Raw genomic sequence first — 22,740 nt, forward strand, 5'->3', positions numbered from 1 at the left:
GCCTCCGATTTGAAGGTCAATAGATACAGTCTGGTTGCTGAAAGTCGTGCATGACGACGGTACACACTAAAGCCAAAAAAAATTACAAAAAGAAAAACCCAAACAAACAGTTAGAATAATGGATATTGGAGGTTTCTACACGACAGCGACGATATAAATTTAATACCACGATCATGACGTTTTTAAACATGCACTGAAGGGAAATGAAATGAGGGCTTACAGTATAGCTGTCCTTCAACCAGAGTGAACCGCTCTTGAACAACCAGAGTGAACCGCTCTTGAACAACCAGAGTGAACCGCTCTTGAACAACCAGAGTGAACCGCTCTTGAACAACCAGAGTGAACCGCTCTTGAACAACCAGAGTGAACCGCTCTTGAACTCCACTTATCTATCCATCTCCTCCAACTCGTCACTCTGACTTCCGACAGGTCGTTGTCATCTAATGTTTATCAGTGTCAATTTATATGTTTGAACCGGATTAGACATTTCTTATTACAAAAGTCATTGTCTGTACAAAATGTCAGCGGAATCAGATTGCAAATGTGCAAGTTTGTTACTATACCACAGCTCTGACTGACTGTCTGCTGGACCCCCAAAAAGATCACTATAATTTTGTTCCAGGGACCCCCCGTCCTATCAAAAAGAAAAGCCCAAACACATACCGGTATCTAAAAGTAAATACCTATAGATATTTTTGTGATCCTCGTTCTTTCTTATTCAATGTTAGCGGAATGGGAGGATTGTCCACAATCTCTTCCAAGATGTACATCAATGAACAGGCGATCCGCTTGACCCATACAATAACATGAACGTATGTCTTACTGGCTGGTACGGTAAGGTACGGTACGGTACGGTACAGTAAGGTACGGTAGAATAGATCTGTCTGTGTATGTCTGTGTCTTACTGGCTGGTACGGTACGGTACGGTACGGTACGGTACGGTACGGTACGGTAGAATAGATCTGTCTGTGTATGTCTGTGTCTTACTGGCTGGTAAGGTACGGTAGAATAGATCTCTGGTACGGTAGAATAGATGTCTGAACTCGTAAACCTTTCAGATGACATCTTGTCTCTCCTAAAGTTGTGAAGGTGCATTTGTGCAGTAACCGACAGGACAGGGTTGGGTTCTGTTGGGGAGACCGACGGGACAGGGTTGGGTTCTGTTGGGGAGACCGACGATTGGACAGGGTTGGGTTCTGTTGGGGAGACCGACGATGGGACAGGGTTGGGTTCTGTTGGGGAGACCGCGGATGGGTTCGGTGAAGACCTTGAGTGACTGGTCTCTATACTGCCTCCCCCTGGCCAGTCTGATGGAGGGGAAAGGATCGAACTGGTCGGAATAGCGTGTTCCTTCCACGCGCTATGTCCGGCCGGGGAAACTGCCCCCCCTGTCAGGTGTAAAGAAGCTGCTTGGACTCCTCATGCATAGAAGGAAGCATGAGGTCAGTCCGCTGCCCTCCCCAGATTGGCAGAGGAAGTGTATCGCCCAGGAATACATTAGATAATTGATACTGGGTGAAAAAATGGGTTGCAAAATTGTGGGATAAAAATGATAAAGAAATAAAATAAAAGACCTTGAGTGACGTGAGACAAACACTACCCAGTGGGGGTTCTGGTGGGACCGCGGGGCGGGTTCCAGAGGGGGGTTCCCACCCACATAAATGATTGATAAGTTATAGGGAAAACAACAGCAAGGGAACATTTGGTTCCCACAAAGCGGTTCCATTTTGTTATTACTAGAAGTGGGTTAAATTTCAATAAGAGGATATAGTAGAGCTGTGTAATAAGCCAATGGGAATGCTAAATTATAAATGTAATTTAAATGTAAAATAACAACATACCACATGAAGAACACACTGTCAACACACAAGAACAAACACTTCATGTTTCACCACCATGCAATACTGGCACGCAAAGAAGAAGGGAAAAAAATCTAACGAACGCCCAGTCATTTCCCAAAAGCCACTGTAATAAACCGGACACACACACACACACACACACACACACACAAACACACACGCACGCACGCACACACAGGGAGGGAAGGGGGGGTGGAGGGGCACCAATGTGTAGGCTACAAATCCCGAATATGATAGATAGGAGGATGGTGGGGGTGAGAAATCTCCTTATCGTCAGTCAGTACTCAGCACACGATGAGTCACTCCTCTCTGCTCGCTCTCTCTCTCTCTCTCTCTCTCTGTCCTCCCCGTTGTCCTTCATCTACTTCACTGTGCAGGCTGTTCTCTGCAGAGAGAGAGAGAGAGAGAGAGAGAGAGAGAGAGAGAGAGGGAGAGGGAATCCATCATCATCAGCACAAAGAGAAGTGAGCCTGCACACACACATGCAGCGGCTGTAGTAGGCCTACATGACCACCAGGGGCCACTGTGGCGCAGGTCAGAGAGGACATTGTAATGTCATGCCAGGACTCTCTCTCTCCAACACCACCACCACCAGGGGCCGCTGTGGCGCTGGTCAGAGAGGACATTGTAATGTCATGCCAGGACTCTCTCTCTCCAACACCACCACCACCAGGGGGCGCTGTGGCGCTGGTCAGAGAGGACATTGTAATGTCATGCCAGGACATCTCTCCAACGCCACTCCAAGTGCTGGAAGTACTTTTCATTTTTCATCGATGTTGATGTACTTATTGTACTGTAGGAGCAATCAGGGGTTCAGAGTCTTGCCCAAGGACACTTGGACACTATTTAAACCTCTGGGGGGCGCCCACGGGGATCGAACCGGGAACCTCGTACGCATCTGGCTGCTCCTCTACCGGCCAAAACACTTGGTGTAAAACGCGATCATGATAACTTGTGGTCAGCTTGTTTTGACGGACAAAGGGGAAAAAGGAACCTTAAGTTTACTTGGGAAATTAATTTTTTCTTTGTCCTTCTGGTCGAACCCCGGTCGGCTGTTAAGCCCGTCTCCTAGGCAACGCGCAGCGTAGAGGATTCATTTTTAGACGGTGGCGACTAACCCCCCCCCCCCCCCCCCCCCTATAGCGTCTAACATTTGTCACCTCACCCAATGTGAATGTGTGGGTTGCCAGTTGCCCGACCGATATCCCCCCACTTAAAGCAGAAACCAGTGCAGAAAATATATATTTTTTTGGAGGGCTTAAGTGGCGCCCCCAAGAGGTGGCGCTCGAAGCGACCGCTTCGTCGGCCTGTACTAAGGGCCGAGCCTGTGTGTGTGTGACTGTGTGTGTGTGTGTGGATGCACATGCACTCACATTGAGTTGTAGTTTGCCTGCTCTACTGTGTGTGTCTATGGGGTCGTAGTTTGCCGTGTGTGTCTATGCACGTGCACTCACATAGGGTCGTAGTTCGCCGTGTGTGTGTCTATGCACGTGCACTCACATAGAGTTGTAGTTTGCCGTGTGTGTGTCTATACACGTGCACTCACATAGGGTCGTAGTTTGCCGTGTGTGTGTCTATGCACGTGCACTCACATAGGGTCGTAGTTTGCCTGCTCTACTGTGTGTGTCTATGCACGTGCACTCACATAGGGTCGTAGTTGGCCTGCTCTTTGGTCTTGAGGAAGCGCATGGCGAAGAACCCGCCCGCCTGCAGCGTCAGCACCAGGATGATTCCTCCGATGAAACTAGACATGTCGAACTTAGCCTGAGAGAACTCAGAGCTGCCCCCGTCACTGTCCCCCCCTGAGGGAGAGAGAGAGAGAGGGAGAGAGAGAGGGAGAGGGGGAGAGAGAGAGAGAGAGGGGGAGAGAGGGAGGGAGAGGGAGGGGGAGAGAGGGAGAGAGGGAGAGGGAGACAGAGAGAGAGAGAGAGAGAGGGAGAGGGGGAGGGAGAGACATGATTTGAAGCATTTTGTTCTAAACAGTGTTGTTTTTGGCAGCACATTTCTACCGGTATTTTGGTTTCATATAAATAAAATGTATTATTATTATGTCTACTTTTTAAGTTTATCTAAAGCTGAGCCTTTGCATTCGCCTGTAAGGTCATTGGGCTGGGGCCAGTGTAAGGTCATTGGGCTGGGGCCAGTGTAAGGTCATTGGGCTGGGGCCAGTGTAAGGTCATTGGGCTGGGGCCAGTGTAAGGTCATTGGGCTGGGGCCAGTGTAAGGTCATTGGGCTGGGGCCAGTGTAAGGTCATTGGGCTGGGGCCAGTGTAAGGTCATTGGGCTGGGGCCAGTGTAAGGTCATTGGGCTGGGGCCAGTGTAAGGTCATTGGGCTGGGGCCAGTGTAAGGTCATTGGGCTATAGGGCCAGTGTAAGGTCATTGGGCCAGTGTAAGGTCATTGGGCTGGGGCCAGTGTAAGGTCACTGGGCCAGTGTAAGGTCATTGGGCTGGGGCCAGTGTAAGGTCATTGGGCTAGGGCCAGTGTAAGGTCACTGGGCCAGTGTAAGGTCATTGGGCTAGGGCCAGTGTAAGGTCATTGGGCTGGGGCCAGTGTAAGGTCACTGGGCCAGTGTAAGGTCATTGGGCTAGGGCCAGTGTAAGGTCATTGGGCCAGTGTAAGGTCATTGGGCTGGGGCCAGTGTAAGGTCACTGGGCCAGTGTAAGGTCATTGGGCTAGGGCCAGTGTAAGGTCATTGGGCTAGGGCGAGTGCTACGAGCATTTTATATTATTTCGTGGAAAGACCGGAGACAATAAATCCTGAACAGAACCAGTATATTTTACTGTATAGAGCCTTCAAATACAGAACTTTATACTAACTGACGGAAGGCAGTTGACATTTGTCTTTTTTTCCTGAATGTTTTATCCCACATTATTTTCTAAATGTTTTATCCAAACGGAGCTATCGGGTGGTCAAAGTGTGTGTGTGTATGTGGGGGGGCTGGGGGGGTGAAATCACTGACCTACAGTAGCCTATAATGTGAGTTGCGACTCACAGTGAATGGTGGCGTTGTTGGTGCCTGGTTGTTGGTGTAGTTGTTGTTGTTGTGTGTTGTTGTGTGTGTTGTTGTGTGTTGTTGTGTGTGTTGTTGTGTGTGTTGTTGTGTGTGTTGTTGTGTGTGTTGTTGTGTGTTGTTGTGTGTGTTGTACAGGCTGAGCCACGCTGGCGGCTAGCGGCCTGGGCTAGCAGCGCTGGTGCTGCTGCTGCAGTTTGTATTTGTAATCAATAATCATCTCTCTTATGAGTCTTATCATGACAGCTGTCTCGCTGTGTAGTCTCACTCTCTGTGACTGCACAGTCTGTGGCTAGCCTGGGCAGTCTGATTTCTGTGAAAAAGTGTTTGGTATAGCCTACTGTACATACTGTACTGTCTGACGGTCACTCTGGGGCGGAATTACCACCAAATAACCGGCATAAATACCCCCAAACCCGACGAAAAAAAGATGCACATGCACATGCACATGCACGGGACAAAATCTGTAAGAGTAATTAGCCAAAAATGGAGGCAACTAAAAACAATTATAGGTGCATGCGATCCTAAACAAATAACACAAATTGAAAGAGAAGGGGGAGACGGACATTGTGCATTTGTTTGTTTAACTGTATAATTTTTTGTTTTATTTTGGGTTTTTTTGTTTTTATTATTATTATTTTGTTCTGTATTCATTGTTGTCAAAACATTTCCTGATGTTTCTTCGAAGAGGGGGGGGGGCGAATATATGTCAATAATTGTTTTGAAATTACTTATTGTGCTGTAAAGAAAATCAATAAACATATGTTTTGGTTTTTTTTAAAGACAAAAGACAATAAAACCCATATAAAACAATACCCCAGACGGAGGCTTCACTTCAGTCTCTGTTGTGATTCAGCCACTGACTGACTGACTGGAATACTAATCACGTTCCTAATCAGATGACTGTATCGCTTTAGGGGACATTTATTGTAAGTAACTCGGGCGCTCTTTATGAGAAGCAATTTCACTACGCAGAGCAGATGATGTTTGACGCAAGAGAGCCCCCGAGGAATAACCCATTCTGGGCGGGAACCCCTTTTGGTTGTTTTAAAGAATTATTTATGTTATACTTTAAGCTATTGAAAAATAGCAGATCTACAAGCTCATAGCGCGGCACCGAGTGCCGCGCTATGAACTTGTAGGTCTGCTATTTTTTTTGAAAAATCGTGGAAATGTGCCTCAAATCTTTGAATATATATATTATCACAGAGTGAACATTTTAACTCAAATCTTTGCTTCTGGGGAGTGGGTCTCTGGAACAACATATTTTCAGATGGGGGGGGTGCGGAGGCATATTACATATCATTTTTGGGGGTCCTTGACATGAGATATTGAGCACCACTGATACAGAAACATGAGGTTTTTTCAGAAAACATTTGACATTTTATTTTAATTATTTACGACGTCAGGCCTAAATGGAATAAGAGTGATGGAGGCAGAGGTAGAGAGAGAGAATGACCAGCAGCTGCACGCACGCACGCATGCTAGCGGTGGGTATTTAACCCATTAAGACCCGAGAACAGATTCTACAAATGCCTACTAATCTAAATCATGACAAACGTTTTCTGGAAAAAACCCATGTTTCTACAGTATGTCAGTTAAGTTTTCATGTCAAGGGAACGCCCCGAAATTATGATTTGTATTTGTCCATGGAGGACACCCCCGCATCTGAAAATATGTTGTTCCAGAAGCAAAGATTTGAGTTTGCTCAGAAAGAATAGTATATTCAAAGATTTGCGCCACATTTTCAAGATTTTGTAAAAAAAGAAAAAAGGGGAAAAAAGCAGATCTACAAGCTCGTAGCGTGGCACCGAGTGTCGCGCTACGAGCTTGTAGATCTGCTATATTTTTTTCAATAGCTAAAGTATAACATAATGCTTTTAAAAGAGTGTCGAAGTGTCCTTGAGCAAAGACACTGGACCTCCTAATTGCTCCTGATGTGCAGGTCGGTGCCTTGCATGGTTTCCGCCGGTGAATGAATGGGTGAGTGAATGTGTGTGTGAATGCAGGGTGAATGTAATGCACAATCTCTGTAAAGAGCCTATAGGATAAAGGCGCTATATAAATGCACCATTCACCCCGTCCTGAATGGTATAATTTACCTGAGTCACCACCGTCACTTGCTCCGTCGTCTCCCCCGGTCTCCACCACTGCACACAGAAACACAGGAGACAGCGTTAATGATGGCTCTATCATCATGGCCACAGGTTAATAATGGCTCTCCCATCATGGCCCCACGAGCGGGCCTGACAAAACTAACGCGCCGCAATCTTTTTGAATGACGTGCGTACGTGTATGATATATTTATACCAGCACCAGCAGTACAGTACACCTTACATTGAGGACTATTTGAGGATAACCTTTACACGGTTTCGGTTGTCCGCTCATAGACTGCGTGTGGAAATGCATACCTGGCACCTGAACAGCGGTTTTGCCAACGTGAGACTGGTTTACAAAACGAACAGCACATACTGGTGTGTCCTATAGTAACCTCACACAAGATATCAGAGTGAAATTATGGACATGAGGGTATTGATTTGAGCTCACTCTTTGTGGGCACCAACTAACAGAGAGACTTTGCATAATTATGACATGGCCTGCCTGTCACTTGTGGAGCAATAGAAAGCTCCTGTTGTAATAAAGGGATTCTGTATTGTGTATATTGTATATTTTAATGTATTGTACCCTTTTAAAGTTTTTGATTCATGGGTTTTTTATTATTGTTTGGACCCAATGTCTTATACATTTGTGTCAATAAAGTAACTAACTAACTATACGCGTATGTCGTCTCTGTGGAAAACCTCACATGTCCGACAACGACGACTGTAACTTTTCCCGGATTCAAATTCGAAAGCGTCAAAAGCAGAATGCAGATCTGCAAGATTTTCTTTTTTTTAAAGGACGTTTCGAACTTCGTCCATTCTGCCACTATTGACGCTGTATAGTATCGTCAAGGAGGGCCGTTAATTTGCGGAGGGAAATAAAAAAAACTACCAAAAGTATAACAAAACAAAATGGAGATAACATCTCTGTCGGGTGGAAACCTTCATTTTGTCCCAAAACCCGTTACTTTTAATGGTTTCAAATTCAAAAGCATCCAAAAGCAGCAGATCTACAAGCTCAAAAAACGCGTCGCTTCGCTCCACGTTTCCAGCTTGCAGATCTGCTGTATGCTTTGTATGCTTTTGTGGGACTGACGTTGTAGTGTGATCAAGCAGGGCGTCAATTTTACGTGTGTATGTATTTGTATAATGTATATATAATATGTGTGTGTGTGTGTGTGTGTGTGTGTGTGTGTGTGTGTGTGTGTGTGTGTGTGTGTGTGTGTGTACAGTATGTGTATATCAGTGGTGCTCAAAGTGGGGTCCCCAGCTAAATGATGGTTATGAAACAAATGGAAAAAAATGACAAATGAAGTGATTCTGAATCTAATGTACGTCACATGTATGTTGTCTGAGAAGCATTGAATAACATGGTGTGAGTCAGCGGTCCGTGGAAGAGACTCAGTGACGTACAGACCGGGGTCTGACAGGCCTTTACGTGGGTCTCTATAATGGTGATAAAACTCCATGCGTTGTATATTATTATATATTGTCCATTACATTACAGGCCCTCCACGCACACACCAGGGATCTATTTTTATGACCCTATTAGCATCCATTTGGACACCCTCTTCTTTCTTTCTCTCGCTGTTATCTATCTTTATCTATCTTTCTTGTTTTATTACATATTGTCCTGATCTGTGCGGCCTACGCGTTGCTGTCACGTTGTCTGGAGGAGGCCGACTAACACAACGAAGTGTTAGGAGTAGAGAGAAGACCAGCGTGATTATTCAGCCAGTAGAAGTTAAGGGGCTAAAACAATACTACCTAGGAGAGACTACCTGTGTGTGTATATATATATGCAGTGATGTAAATGGGTTTCAATGTAATGAGTCCCGGGATGCAGGGATGGTCTTTTAGATGAGTCATTTTTGCGCTGCGTAACGCTGGCTGCCTGTTGCTGCTGCTATTGTAACAAATTCAATTTCCCCTCGGGGATTAATAATAAAGTATTTTCCATTCCATTTTTTTAGGGACATTTTATGAGTCCCACTTCAACGATGTTAGGAGTCATATTTTGACATTTTTTTTTACAAATTGCAGCATTTAACTCCCATTTCATTTTATTTGGTTATTATAATGTGGTTATATTCATGTAGAAAACAGAAGAAGAAATTATTATTATAACTAAAGCTACAGCAAAATAAACTAGAATAAAAAACAGTACAGTTGAGCTTATTGCGAACGCAGTGAGCACTTACTATGAGACCTAGCAGATCATGTCTGTCTGTCTGTCTGTCTGTCTGTCCCGCTTTTGTGCCCATATATGGAGCTGAGTGATTTGTTTGTGATTGATGCAAGTGTCTGTCCCGCTGTTACGTCACCATGACTCAGCCATAACCATATAAGGAGTCCCCAAAGCAGCTATACGTCCAAAACCCAAATATGTACGAGCTGCGTTCGCTTCCCGCGTTTGCGCGTCTTACTCGTAGGACTAGATGGTACAATCCCTTAGACGCATCCCGTGGATGCAGAGGTCGTTTTGGGATGCAAAATGCACCCTATTTTAATCAGTTTTATTCTATTTTAGCAGCAGACAACCCGCAGCACTCCAGGGTAGAACGAAATCCTTCCAGGTGCAATATAAGGCTCGAAGATACAAGCTGAATTGAAGGAAATGCCAGCATTATGTCCTTTTGACCAGAGTGGACAACGTACGTACGCGTTTCGGCCTGGTTGGCCTTCCTCAGCTGAGGAAAAGGACATTGTTGTGGCTGATAATAATTTACCAATAAATTACTCATGCCGGCAGGCTAAACCTGGGAGATGAAACAAACTGTAATGACGCGCGACAAAACAATGATAAAATGATTCATATCCAAACAAGCTCAAAGTTTAAAACGTTTATATAGCTCAGTGCACAAAATATTACAATACAATAAATAAATATATATATATATGTAATAAATATGTGCACTGAGCTATATAAACGTTTTAAACTTTGAGCTTGTTTGGATATGAATCATTTTATCATTGTTTTTTCGCGCGTCATTACAGTTTGTTTCAGCTCCCAGGTTTAGCCTGCCGGCATGAGTAATTTATTGGTAAATTATTATCAGCCACAACATTGTCAACAAAGTGCATCCTCCCAGCTCACCCTGCCTCCAAGTTCAAACAGCCTTAGGAGTGAGCTGGTTCAGACACCCATATTGGTCGACTACCAAGGGCCACCCACAGAGACGCTCCCACCAATAACGGAACGTCAATGCGGTGCCCACAGCCCATCACCAACCAAGTGACAACCACTATAGCTAAGCACTCTTTGGCTCCTACAGACATAATGAGTGCTGGCATTTTCTTCAATTCAACCTATATAACATGTACGGAGGACTCGACTGTCTGCACGTGTTGTATTGTTTTGCAGCGGTGACTTTTAGTTTAGACTTTCGTCTTCTTCAAAGTAAAAAACAAACTGTGGCACTAAAGGTGCAGCCTCGGAAAACCCAGACGTTTTATTACTAAAACGATAAAGTAAAGCTTGAGCCTATAGAAATTTGGACCTTGGGCATTCAGTGATTCTGCAACGGTTTTGATTTTAAGGATCCCCAGTTTTGCAATATAAAACAAATTAAAATAAATTAAAAATCTCTTTCTGGAGGGCATAAAAAAAAAAAATATATATATAAGATAGACAAAAGATGGAGTTTCAGCAGTAAGGCACACGAAGTGACGTAAATGGCTGGTCAGGTGGGGCAGAGGGGGCACAAATCTTAGGTCCAGGGGGAGGTTATGCCACAGTCGGGGTGGGGGGGGTCAGTGCGCTGAATTTAGTCTTTTATTTATTGATTTTGTTCTATTGTAGCCTATTCCCCCGGCCAAACATTCCCAGGTATATATATATATATATATATATATATATATATATGTGTATATATATAGACACATGCTTTGGCTATAATAGGCAAAAATGGCACAGTCAATCAATCTTAAATACGTAGTTAGTGAGCGGTGGTGACGCACGCGCCCAGTGGAAAGGCTCGGAGGGACGCCTCGGGAACTCAGTGACCATCAGTGGTGTGGAAAGTAGCTAAGTACTTTTACTTTTAAGTACCGTACTACTAAGTACAACTATGAAGTATTAGTACTTTACTTGAGTATGTCCAATGCCCAGTACTTTTTACTTCTAAACTCCACTACGTCTCGGAGCCAAAATGTGTACTGGAAAATTGGTAAAGTAAAGTATAGATACCTTAAGTGAAAGTACTTAAGCTACTTTCCACCACTGTCTGTACTGTGATTGCAAGAATCTTTTTCTCTCATTGTGCCAATTGATTCCTTCTCACACACAGTCACACACACACACACACACACACACACACACCCCTATATACTGACTCACCCTCCCAGTGACGTGCGGGGGGGCATAGAGCCTTTTGTCCTACTCCTCCCGCCCAACGTTTCCTGCTGACGAGCACGGAAGCTCTTTCTGAAGGAAAGGACGCCACTCTGGACGCCGGGGGGGGGGGGGGGGGGGGGTGGGCGAGGGCGAGGATGACGCGGTCATGACGCTCATTTCATCACGGGCGCTTTGTGAGTGGCAAAAAACCTTGCACCGAAAGTTCCACGAAGCAGAATGAATGGAGCGAAATGGAATGTGAGCTCTTTAGATATACTGTACCTCTATATATTGAGCCTCCGTTATAATAACAGGATTTTCAAAGCGCTGTAAGTATATCTCTAAAGCTTCGAGTAAACCATTTGTGAGTTTGTGTCGCATCGCTGAGCACATGTAACCGTTCGTAACGATAGCTAAAGGGGTCTGACATTTTTAGAATCTGATCTCAGGTCAGAATGGGTTAAATGAACTCATGGACTGTGATGTTCTGAAGGTCAGCTGACTGACCTGAGCACAGCTCTGATACTATGGTCCAACTGACCTGAGCACAGCTCTGATACTCTGGTCCAGCTGCAGTTCATGGACAGGTCCGTCTGGTCGCCCATGTCCGTCACGCACAGCCCCGTGTCGTTACCTGAGACACAGAGACGGAGACACGTTAGTGGCCATGTTATTAGCGTGTGTATGCCTGTGTGTGTGTGTGTGTGTGTGTGTGTGTGTGTGTGTGTGTGTGTGTGTGTGTGTGTGTGTGTGTGTGTGTGTGTGTGTGTGTGTGCGTGTGTGTGCGTGCCATGTGTATATCCTTAAGTGAACATAAACTGTCAACCCTGTTATATTTGTTTCCCTGTAAAATTAATTTATTGTAATTTGTGGCTTCAAATAAAGAAAATCGAAATGTGTGTGTGTGAGTGTGTGTGTGTGTGTGTGTGTGTGTGTGTGTGTGTGTGTGTGTGTGTGTGTGTGTGTGTGTGTGCGTGCGTGCCTGTGTTCCTGGTATTGGTGAATAATTGATGTCTTTAGTACGGACCAGGCAAGCTTATACTTTACCGCAACGATCCAGTTACCATCAGAGCTTAATAGGCTGCGGGCGTGTGTGTGTGTGTGTGTGTGTGTGTGTGTGAGTGTGTGTGTGAGTGTGTGTGTGTGTGTGAACGTAATAAGTGTGAGTCATAGAGAAAGAGATTGTGTGTGTGTGTGTGTGTGTGTGTGTGTGTGTGTGCATGCGTGCGTAGGCTATACCATCATTACAGAGTCTCAATATGCAGCAGTGTGTGTGTGTGTGTGTGTGTGTGTGTGTGTGTGTGTGTGTGTATGTGTGCCTGTATGTATGGGTGTATGTGTATGGGTGTGTGTATGTGTATGTGCGTGCGTGTGTGTGTGTGTGCGTGCGTGCACGTACCATCAGGACACAGCCTCCAGACGCAGCCCGTCAGGTTGAGCATGGACTCTCCGACACACATGTCACATGACTGGGCCTGGGAACAGTCTGCACGGGGAGAGGGTGACAGCTGTCAATCAATCACTCTGACTGACACAGGTATAAGCCAATGAATGAGTGTTTGCTCCAGTGAGTCGCTCCAATCGATCATGATTGGTGGAAGGCCTCTCTCTATCCCGATTTATTCCTACTGTATATGAAACCTATAGTATAGAGCGTCGCAGTCCCGCCCCCTGTCATGACGACGCCAGGCCCAGGAAATGATTCCCAATGCATTTTCCCCATAGACATTTCAAAATCAGTATTTATTTAAAGACGGTTACACCGTGGACAAAGCCAACTCGAGTCGTGACAAATCATGACAACAAAACACAATATTTTGGACCAAAGGTTGCCGTTTTTTTCTTCTTTCTAATTCTTTGTTCGGCCCAAAAAATTGTGTTTTGAGAGTTGAAGATTTGGCTTTGTTCGAGGCTTAAAAAGGTCTTTAAATAAATACTTTTTGAAAAGTCTATGAGGAAAATTAACTGGAGAATCATTTCCTGGGCCCTGGTGGTAGGGGGCGGGACTGCGACGCTCTATACTTCCCCCATGACAGTGATCTATATATTAGGAAACCTCCACTACAGTATCACCATGACAGTGATCTATATATTAGGAAACCTCCATTACAGTATCATGACAGTGATCTATATATTAGGAAACCTCCATTACAGTATCATGACAGTGATCTATATATTAGGAAACCTCCACTACAGTATCACCATGACAGTGATCTATATATTAGGAAACCTCCATTACAGTATCACCATGACAGTGATCTATATATTAGGAAACCTCCATTACAGTATCACCATGACAGTGATCTATATATTAGGAAACCTCCATTACAGTATCACCATGACAGTGATCTATATATTAGGAAACCTCCATTACAGTATCACCATGACAGTGATCTATATATTAGGAAACCTCCATTACAGTATCTTTGCCCAATGTTAGCCCCATAATAGAGACGCTACAGGCTCCACGTGGTGATTAATTATCGTTTACCTCCAACGTCTCTTCTCCATTAAATAAGAAAAAGAGGTTGAGCATCAACAATGTGTTTTGTCAGCGGAGTGCTAGACCCAAACTCCAGCATACATACATCAAAAGCTTGTGTGTTTTGCTCTGATAAAGGCTCATAGCTGTAAGCGTTCCTTTGTTGTTGGTGTGCGAGTACTTTTGTCCTCCATTTATTTGAAATGTTGATGTCTTTTTGACATTACAATAACTAAAGTTAACTAAGTGACGAGTAACGTATTTCACTGGTTCCAGATTTCGTTCCGTTCATGCTATATGGCTATGATTTCAGGGAATGGGCATTGGAGTTTAAAGTCATCAGACAGGACTTTTCTGTGTGGATGTACAGTAGGGGCTGTCTGTGTGGATGTACAGTATGTACAGTATGTACAGTAGTTTTATGCCACTCAGTAGGAGTTTCCTGTATAATGACCCCAGGTATGATGATGATGTCACGCGCATATACGCTCTATAGCAGTAGTTCCCAAACGTTTTCATGTAAAGGCTGCACAAATCCATTTTTATTTTTTATTTTTTTGGCCCATGGACCCCCCCCCCCCCCATTTGACGAGATATGCCAAGGACCCCCATTTTAAGAGAAGCTGTTTACGCCTCTAGCAGTTTGAATGTCAACTGTTTTGACCTCCGGGTTTGACCTGAATTAGGCCTGAGTTATTTAATGGCATTTCCATCTCTGGGACCCCCATGTATAGATTATGCAAAATCAATGTTAATTTAACTTAAAGACCCATAAGGGTTTGGTTACAAACTATCATTTAGCTGGACCCCTAGTGGTCTCCGGACCCCACTTTGGGACCCCACTATAGAACTAACCCGGAGTTCTGGGAACCTCAGTTTCCACATTCTAATTCACCTCCAACTCTTCCCACGTGGAGACATGTTGAGACATTATAAAACACAGAGTTAAGAGCAGACATCTTCACAGCTGGGGAGAGAGCGAGAGAGAGAGAGAGAGAGAGAGAGAGAGAGAGAGAGAGAGAGAGAGAGAGAGAGAACGAACTGAGAGAACTCTGACTGGAAACAGAACATAATATAGGAAGGAGGAGAGAACGAGGACTCCGAGTGTAGGAGGAGACGGATAAGGTTGCTGTGTGGAGTGGAGGAGGAGGAGGAGGATGAAGAGGAGGAGGAGTAGGAGGAAGAGGATTAGGAGGAGGGGGATGAGGAGAAGGAGGAGGAGGAGGAGGAGGTGGAGGAGTGGAAATGAACCCAGTGACGTGTCAGACATGGAAGGTGGAACGGAAACCCCTTCGTAGTCTCGCGTAGCCAGACAACTATTCCACAATCTCCAAATGCTATATAGAGTCTGGACCTACAGCCCCATGAGCTGAATAACAGAATGCTATAGAGTCTGGACCTACAGCCCCATGAGATGAATAACACAATGCTATATACAGTCTGGACCTACAGCCCCATGAGCTGAATAACAGAATGCTATATAGAGACTGGACCTACAGCCCCATGAGATGAATAACAGAATGCTATAGAGTCTGGACCTACAGCCCCATGAGATGAATAACAGAATGCTATATAGAGTCTGGACCTACAGCCCCATGAGATGAGTAACAGAATGCTATAGAGTCTGGACCTACAGCCCCATGAGATGAATAACACAATGCTATATACAGTCTGGACCTACAGCCCCATGAGCTGAATAACAGAATGCTATATAGAGACTGGACCTACAGCCCCATGAGATGAATAACAGAATGCTATAGAGTCTGGACCTACAGCCCCATGAGATGAATAACAGAATGCTATATAGAGTCTGGACCTACAGCCCCATGAGATGAGTAACAGAATGCTATAGAGTCTGGACCTACAGCCCCATGAGATGAATAACACAATGCTATATACAGTCTGGACCTACAGCCCCATGAGCTGAATAACAGAATGCTATATAGAGTCTGGACCTACAGCCCCATGAGATGAATAACAGAATGCTATAGAGTCTGGACCTACAGCCCCATGAGCTGAATAACAGAATGCTATATAGAGTCTGGACCTACAGCCCCATGAGATGAATAACAGAATGCTATATAGAGTCTGGACCTACAGCCCCATGAGATGAATAACAGAATGCTATAGAGTCTGGACCTACAGCCCCATGAGCTGAATAACAGAATGCTATATAGAGTCTGGACCTACAGCCCCATGAGATGAATAACAGAATGCTATAGAGAGTCTGGACCTACAGCCCCATGAGATGAGTAACTAAACAACAGTAGCTAAGCAACAAGCTATATATATGCTTAGATGTTTTCTATTTATATTAGGATTAAATGTGCAACGAAATGGAAACAGAAGTGGCGAGGAGGCTCCACTTCCGCTTTACAGTATACTGTATGACAGCTCTTACGTTGGTCCAGACTGTATGACGAAGCGTTTGGAAATGGCGGAGGCGACAGTCATGGTAACGCGAGACTAGACTACCCCCTTCACAACAAGGCCACGGAGGACATATAACACCCGCACCACCACACAGAACAGACACACAGTTATGTCACAGAAATGCACACAGACGAGAGGGATTCACCATCAAATCCACATAAAGACTAATACAGTCTTGCGTGGCCAGACTGTTGCCTCTCGCAATGTTATAATTCTTCCGTCATATATATGTTCTGGAGAACGGAAGCTCTTTCCATAAGTATAAATGGCGAATCATAACATTGATTGATTGAAATATTTATTAACAGTTTGTAGAATTACAGTACATTTCAAGCACAAACTCAATACAGAGACTGTTAACTGTGAGTGCAGACGACCCAATTAAGCATTACACTCGTTTACAAGAGGGTCCACCATGTTCAATTCATCAAAACAGCGTGTCGATTGTTGAAGCCTGCAAGGTGGCTGGTTCGTTTTCAGCATTAACTCTTCTTTCGTTTTGTCTATGTTAATTCCATGATACTTTTCTGTGTCAAAACTATATATCTGCGCACAAATAACATGAATCTCCCGCTCGTATAATGCGTTTCCCAATGGCACTACAGTTCCGCGAGCTCCGCGTCGCGATTGGTCGAGCAGCAGAGACGGCTTCCATTATACTCTGCTCTTGGGAGCTGTAGTTCCAGACTCTCTATATTATAGCATTGGGAGATTGAGTTGTAGTTCTTCTGGCTACACGCGAGACCACATAAAGATACGTAAGTAAGTAGCCTTGCCGAGCCATGGGGCCCATAGGAGGCAGGAGCCTATCTCCTGTTTCTGTAGCCATGAGGCCCATAGGGGCAGGAGCCTATCTCCTGTTTCTGTAGCCATGAGGCCCATAGGGGCAGGAGTCTATCTCCTGTTTCTGTAGCCATGAGGCCCATAGGGACAGGAGCCTATGTCCTGTTTCTGTAGCCATGAGGCCCATAGGGGCAGGAGCCTATCTCCTGTTTCTGTAGCCATGAGGCCCATAGGGGCAGGAGCCTATCTCCTGTTTCTGTAGCCATGAGGCCCATAGGGACAGGAGCCTATGTCCTGTTTCTGTAGCCATGAGGCCCATAGGGGCAGGAGCCTATCTCCTGTATCTGTAGCCATGAGGCCCATAGGGGGCAGGAGCCTATCTCCTGTTTCTGTAGCCATGAGGCCCACAGGGCAGGAGCCTGTCCTGTTTCTGTAGCCATGAGGCCCATAGGGACAGGAGCCTATGTCCTGTTTCTGTAGCCATGAGGCCCATAGGGGCAGGAGCCTATCTCCTGTATCTGTAGCCATGAGGCCCATAGGGGCAGGAGCCTATGTCCTGTTTCTGTAGCCATGAGGTCCATAGGGGCAGGAGCCTATCTCCTGTTTCTGTAGCCATGAGGCCCATAAGGCAGGAGCCTATCTCCTGTTTCTGTAGCGTGAGGCAGCTTGATGTACAAGTACACCCCCTGGACATGACGCTAGTATGTCACAGGGATTTACCCCCCAATCCAACCCTTGATGCTGAGTGCCAAGCAGGGAGGCACTGGGTCCCATTTTTACAGTCTTTGGTATATGACCCGGCCGGGGATTGAACCCCCGACCTCCCAGTCTCAGGGCGGACACTCTGACCACAAGGCCACTGAGCTGGTACATACATGGTACATACAGATAGACATAAAGATAGACGACATTAATTGCACCATAATAATAATACACACCTGACTGGGAGTACGCCAGGGTCACCAGGGTCATCAGCAGCAACGCGGAGCAGAGGGTCTTGGGAAGGACACACCCTCGCATCCTGACAGCCATACCGCCCGACGGGGGTCAACAGGAACAAAACCCTACAACTAATACAAAATATATATATATATATCAATAATCAATCATGTAAAAAAACAAATAATTGATTAGCCATGTACTTAAACCATTCTGACCGGGCACCCATTTTGGTGTTAGCATCATGTTATGCTTTACCTATTGAAAAATAGCAGATCTACAAGCTCATAGCGCGCCACCGAGTGGCGCGATACGAGCTTGTAGGTCTGCTATTTTTGAAAAATTCGAAGAACGACTGACATTTTTAGAATCTGATCTCAGGTCTGAATGGGTTCATCAGACCAGTGTGTGTCCCGTGGAAACCTCGTATGAATCTGATCTCAGGTCAGAATGGGTTAAACCCCAACAACCGTACTGTGGAGGGAGGAGCGTTCGGTTCGATCGACAAGCTCACAGCAGTTGTGATCTCGTCGATCGGCTACCATCAGCGGAAAGCTTTCAATACACGAGCACTGAGCCCTGAGGGACTCCGGTCCAGTCAACCGTATATAGGATCTGGGTGGTTAGTATCAATCCATCCCTGTTTTTGATCCATGTCATTATAGACGAATGGTTTAAAAAACGATGTCAAAGAATTTCTAAAAATAGTGACAATATCTTTGCAGATATACGAGCTGTGCTCACAACGCATCGCGACGCAACGGACTGTGACCTCGTATATCGGCTACAGGTATCGTCACTATAGCGCGTTGACACCACCGCGCGACAACGTATAAGACAATGCTATAATAAGCGGTTGATCGATTCATCGACACATAAAACAATCATCACTTCTCAATTACCTTGATTAAAATCGGAAAAAAGCAAATCGATCAATAATTGCTATATGGTGAATAATTGATAATTGCAGCCCTTCCTTACCTGCAGGTGCTCAGGATATAGGGGATGAAACAGGATGTGGGGTACGACGGCGTCGTCGGTATACTGAAACGCCGCGTCGAGATCCGTCAAAAGCCGGGGATGACAGACGGGAAAATGGATGGAGGGACACGCAATGACGGCGGACACAAGGAGTGGTGTAACACACCGAGGGGAGACTGATGACAGCGGACACAAGGAGTGGTGTAACACGATGCCCGGGTTACCCCGGCAACCCGGCCTGACCGGCACTGCCCTCCTGAAACACACACCGCCGCGAAACAGACCGACACCTGTTTACCTCAACACTGGAGATGTTCATGTTCGCATGCACACGCGCACGCATGTCACGCACACACACACACAGGCACGGGCATGCGTGTGCAAACGCGCACATGCACACCGTCAGTCTCACACTGATGCTGATGCATGCCTGCACAAACACGCAGACGCGCGCACACACACAAATCAGTCACCACACACACAACATACATACGTCACACACACACACACACACACACACACACGTCACACACACGACCCACACACACGTCACACACACACGACCCACACACACTACAAAAGGGTCACCAATACAATACAAGTCCAAGCTGTTCTGTGTTGCACTTGTGCATACATGCATGCGCATGCGCACGCGATGCGCATCCATGATGCATGGCCAATGAACTACTGGAGCTGCGCTGAAGCGTCTGCAGTCGTGTGATGAATGATCTTTTCCAGAAACCCCCCCCAAAAAAAAGACACCAAGGGTTTAATAGTTAACTAAAACTAACTAAAAAACTAAAACTAGAATAAAAAAAACATTTTAGTAAATAAAAAATAAAATAAATTTAAAAACGATAACTAAACTGTATTGTGTGTCCTCAAAACTAACTAAAACTAAATTATAGACCATTTTTATCAATATTTATATGCCTTTCGGATATTTATAATATAATCCTTTGAAATTAATTCGATTATTTCTCCAACAAGTTTTAGGGCAGTTTTCAGCACCGTACGGCTAAAAACTAAACTATAACTAAACCAAAATAAAAACTAAATAAAAACTAGCAACCCCGCTCTAAAAACCAACTAAAACTAACTGAATTAGAAAAAAATATGTCAAAACTAACTAAAACTAAACTATAATGAAAAAAAAACACAAAACTATTATAACCTTGGAAGACACATGCACCCACACTTTCTCCCACATAATCCAATGGGTGTTTCTTGGACATGCATGAACGAACACACATATTTCATGTATCACTAAATTATACATGAAAGACAGACTGCAATGGAAACAAGCCATTATCCTTGTGATGACGGTGTGATAAAATACATTATGTAAAATGCATAAGGTCAAAGTCTTTTAGCCTGACAGCAGTCAGCGCAGTGGCCCTCAAAAGTTCTCATGTCAGCAGTGTTGTTTTCGTCGACTAAAACTAAGACGAAAAATGTTCGTCGACTTTTCACTGACGAAAACTAAATGGAAACTACATGAAAACTAACCTATGATGACTAAAACTAAGACTAAATATATTGACAATGTCATCAACAAATAAAAACTAGACTAAAGTGTTAGGAAGGGGACTAGTGGACAAGAGCTCGAGTATAAGTCATTTTACACTTGGTTGTATGCTGAAAATAGCAGATCTACAAGCTCACAACGCGTTGTAGATCTGTAGAAATTCTTCCATATATACAGAGCAAAGAAGGCCGGTCAAAATCTCATAAAACATACAGGAAGGAACTCAACAGGGAACTACCACCCAACAAGAACACACAGCAAATACAGGACTTAAATAGACACAGGATAACTGGCCACAGGTGGAACCAAAATACAATCAACACTAGGACAGGCTGGGGGACTAACAGGACACAGGTGTGGAAACACTGGCCCGTCACAGAGTAGGTTAGACAAGGTAGGTAACAGTAACTATAGGCAGACAGGAAACACTATAGGATTATACTACAAAATAAGATAGCCTATACACTACACAAAACCAAGGCAACGACCAACAGAAAACCAAACAAGAATACAAAAAAAAGTCCAAAACCTAAAAAGTGACAGTCCAAGTCCACGGTCCGAGGAGCGGACCATGACACAAACGGACTTCCACTCCATTTGTTCACACACCTGCCACTCTTACCACTATAATCACTGTGATTATAATTAAACGGGCAAAGAATAAACTGATAGTGTAAAACAAGGCTGTAATGTGGGATAAAGAAAGTGTTTCAATTGCCAAATTAGTTTTCGGTATACATAAGTGACATCCTCCTACTATAAATGCGCCACGTCTTTGTCTGTCTGTGTGTGTGTGTGTGTGTGTGTGTGTGTGTGTGTGTGTGTGTGTGTGTGTGTGTGTGTGTGTGTGTGTGTGTGTGTGTGCGTGTGTGCGTACGGTTGTAATGCACGTAACTCGAGAACCGTTCGCCCCGCCGACTTCACATTCGACACACGCGTTCCACACCCCCACAGGGAGCGCAGTGCCCGGTATCGAGTCGGTCGGACCCACGGTTCTCCAGAACAAACCACCACAAAAAAGGCTCTCAGTGGTCAGGCTCTGCCAGTATGGGCCTAATGTAATGAGGCCAAAACTCCTTTCACCTGGAGGAATGTCCAGCCTCTGCCTCAGCCAATTGAGGCTCATACATTTGCATATCAATAGGGGGCGCTCCTCTGCACCTGTCTGTCTGTGAACTGCACTGCGGTGCGTTTCTGTGCTACTGTAAGTGGCGCGCGCCCTTTGAAAACAAATCTAGTGGTCCGTTCAAGGGGTCCCATTGACTAGCCTACTACTACTACTACGACTGTGAGCGCCTGTCGTTCAAGAGGTAGAGCAAATCCTGGTCACTAAACTGCCTCCCCCTGGCCAGCCGGGGCGCCTGATGGAGGGGAAAGGAACTGGTTGGAATAACGTGTTCCTTCCACGCGCAACGTCCAACCAGGGAAACTCCCCCCTGTCGGGTGTAAAGGAGCAACTTGGACACTCAGGCATGAAGGAAGCTAGCCCCGCAAGCAGAACCCGAATGTAGTAAAGTTTCTGACACTTTTATGACTTTACTGCATTGGGTCCTGCTTCACGTGGGGCTGTCGCCAGTTACGCACAAACAAATACAATGTAAACACGCCATGAGACGGACTTCTGCGCGCTTTTACCATGGTTATTCATGTATTGACTTACGAATGTGCGAACTATAAGTACCTTACATACCATACCGACACATCTCCTGTGTCGCGGAAGCCGTTAAGTATTTTTAATCCATGATTGATTAAAAATGTCGCTTCTTCCTACCTTGTTTATTGACACCTCATTGTACCGCCTATCTGGCTAGCTAGTGGTGCTACAGCTATGACGGAGCAGATCAAAGGCAGGGACATAGCCCGCAAAGCCAACCGCACATCGGGAGGCGGTACAATAAACGGTAAATAAACAAGAAGAAATCAAAGCGACATTTTTAATCAAACATGGATTAAAAATACTTAACGGCTTCCGCGACACAGGAGATTTTATCAGAGGTATGTAAGGTACTTATAGTTCGCACATCCGTAAACAAACACAATAAAAAGCGTCGTAATACCGCGCCGATCGACTAAACTATGAGTTTGTGTATATCCGCGTCCCAACAATCGCATTGAAAAATCTTAGCGTGACCAGGAACCCTACGGGTCAGCCCGGTTCGGTTCGGATTGGGCTGACCCAGGGGGTTCCGAGAGGGGCTAGAAGGAAGCATGAGTTCAAGTCTGTTGCTCTCCCCTTGTCCCCCATATATGGGGACTAGGTTGGTGGAGGGTGTGTAGAGCCCA

At 45.1% G+C, this 22,740-nt stretch overlaps 1 protein-coding gene across 1 annotated transcript; it reads right to left on the bottom strand.

The window, feature by feature from the left end:
* Nucleotides 1–3,500: 3,500 nt before the first annotated feature.
* cd164l2 (CD164 sialomucin-like 2) lies at nucleotides 3,501–19,048 on the bottom strand (the record flags this gene model as incomplete). Its single annotated transcript, XM_080787257.1, has 5 exons — nucleotides 18,930–19,048; nucleotides 17,948–18,079; nucleotides 12,711–12,797; nucleotides 11,838–11,945; nucleotides 3,501–3,661 (listed from the first exon to the last, which is right to left on the bottom strand). The coding sequence occupies exons 2-5, from the start codon at nucleotides 18,039–18,041 to the stop codon at nucleotides 3,501–3,503; spliced, it is 450 nt and encodes a 149-aa protein (XP_080643383.1). The 5' UTR covers nucleotides 18,042–18,079; nucleotides 18,930–19,048.
* Between the last annotated feature and the right edge of the window lie 3,692 nt (nucleotides 19,049–22,740).

The sequence above is a fragment of the Protomyctophum bolini genome (genome assembly GCF_963924005.1).
Source record: "Protomyctophum bolini genome assembly, chromosome: 17".
In the NCBI taxonomy this organism is placed as follows: Eukaryota; Metazoa; Chordata; class Actinopteri; order Myctophiformes; family Myctophidae; genus Protomyctophum; species Protomyctophum bolini.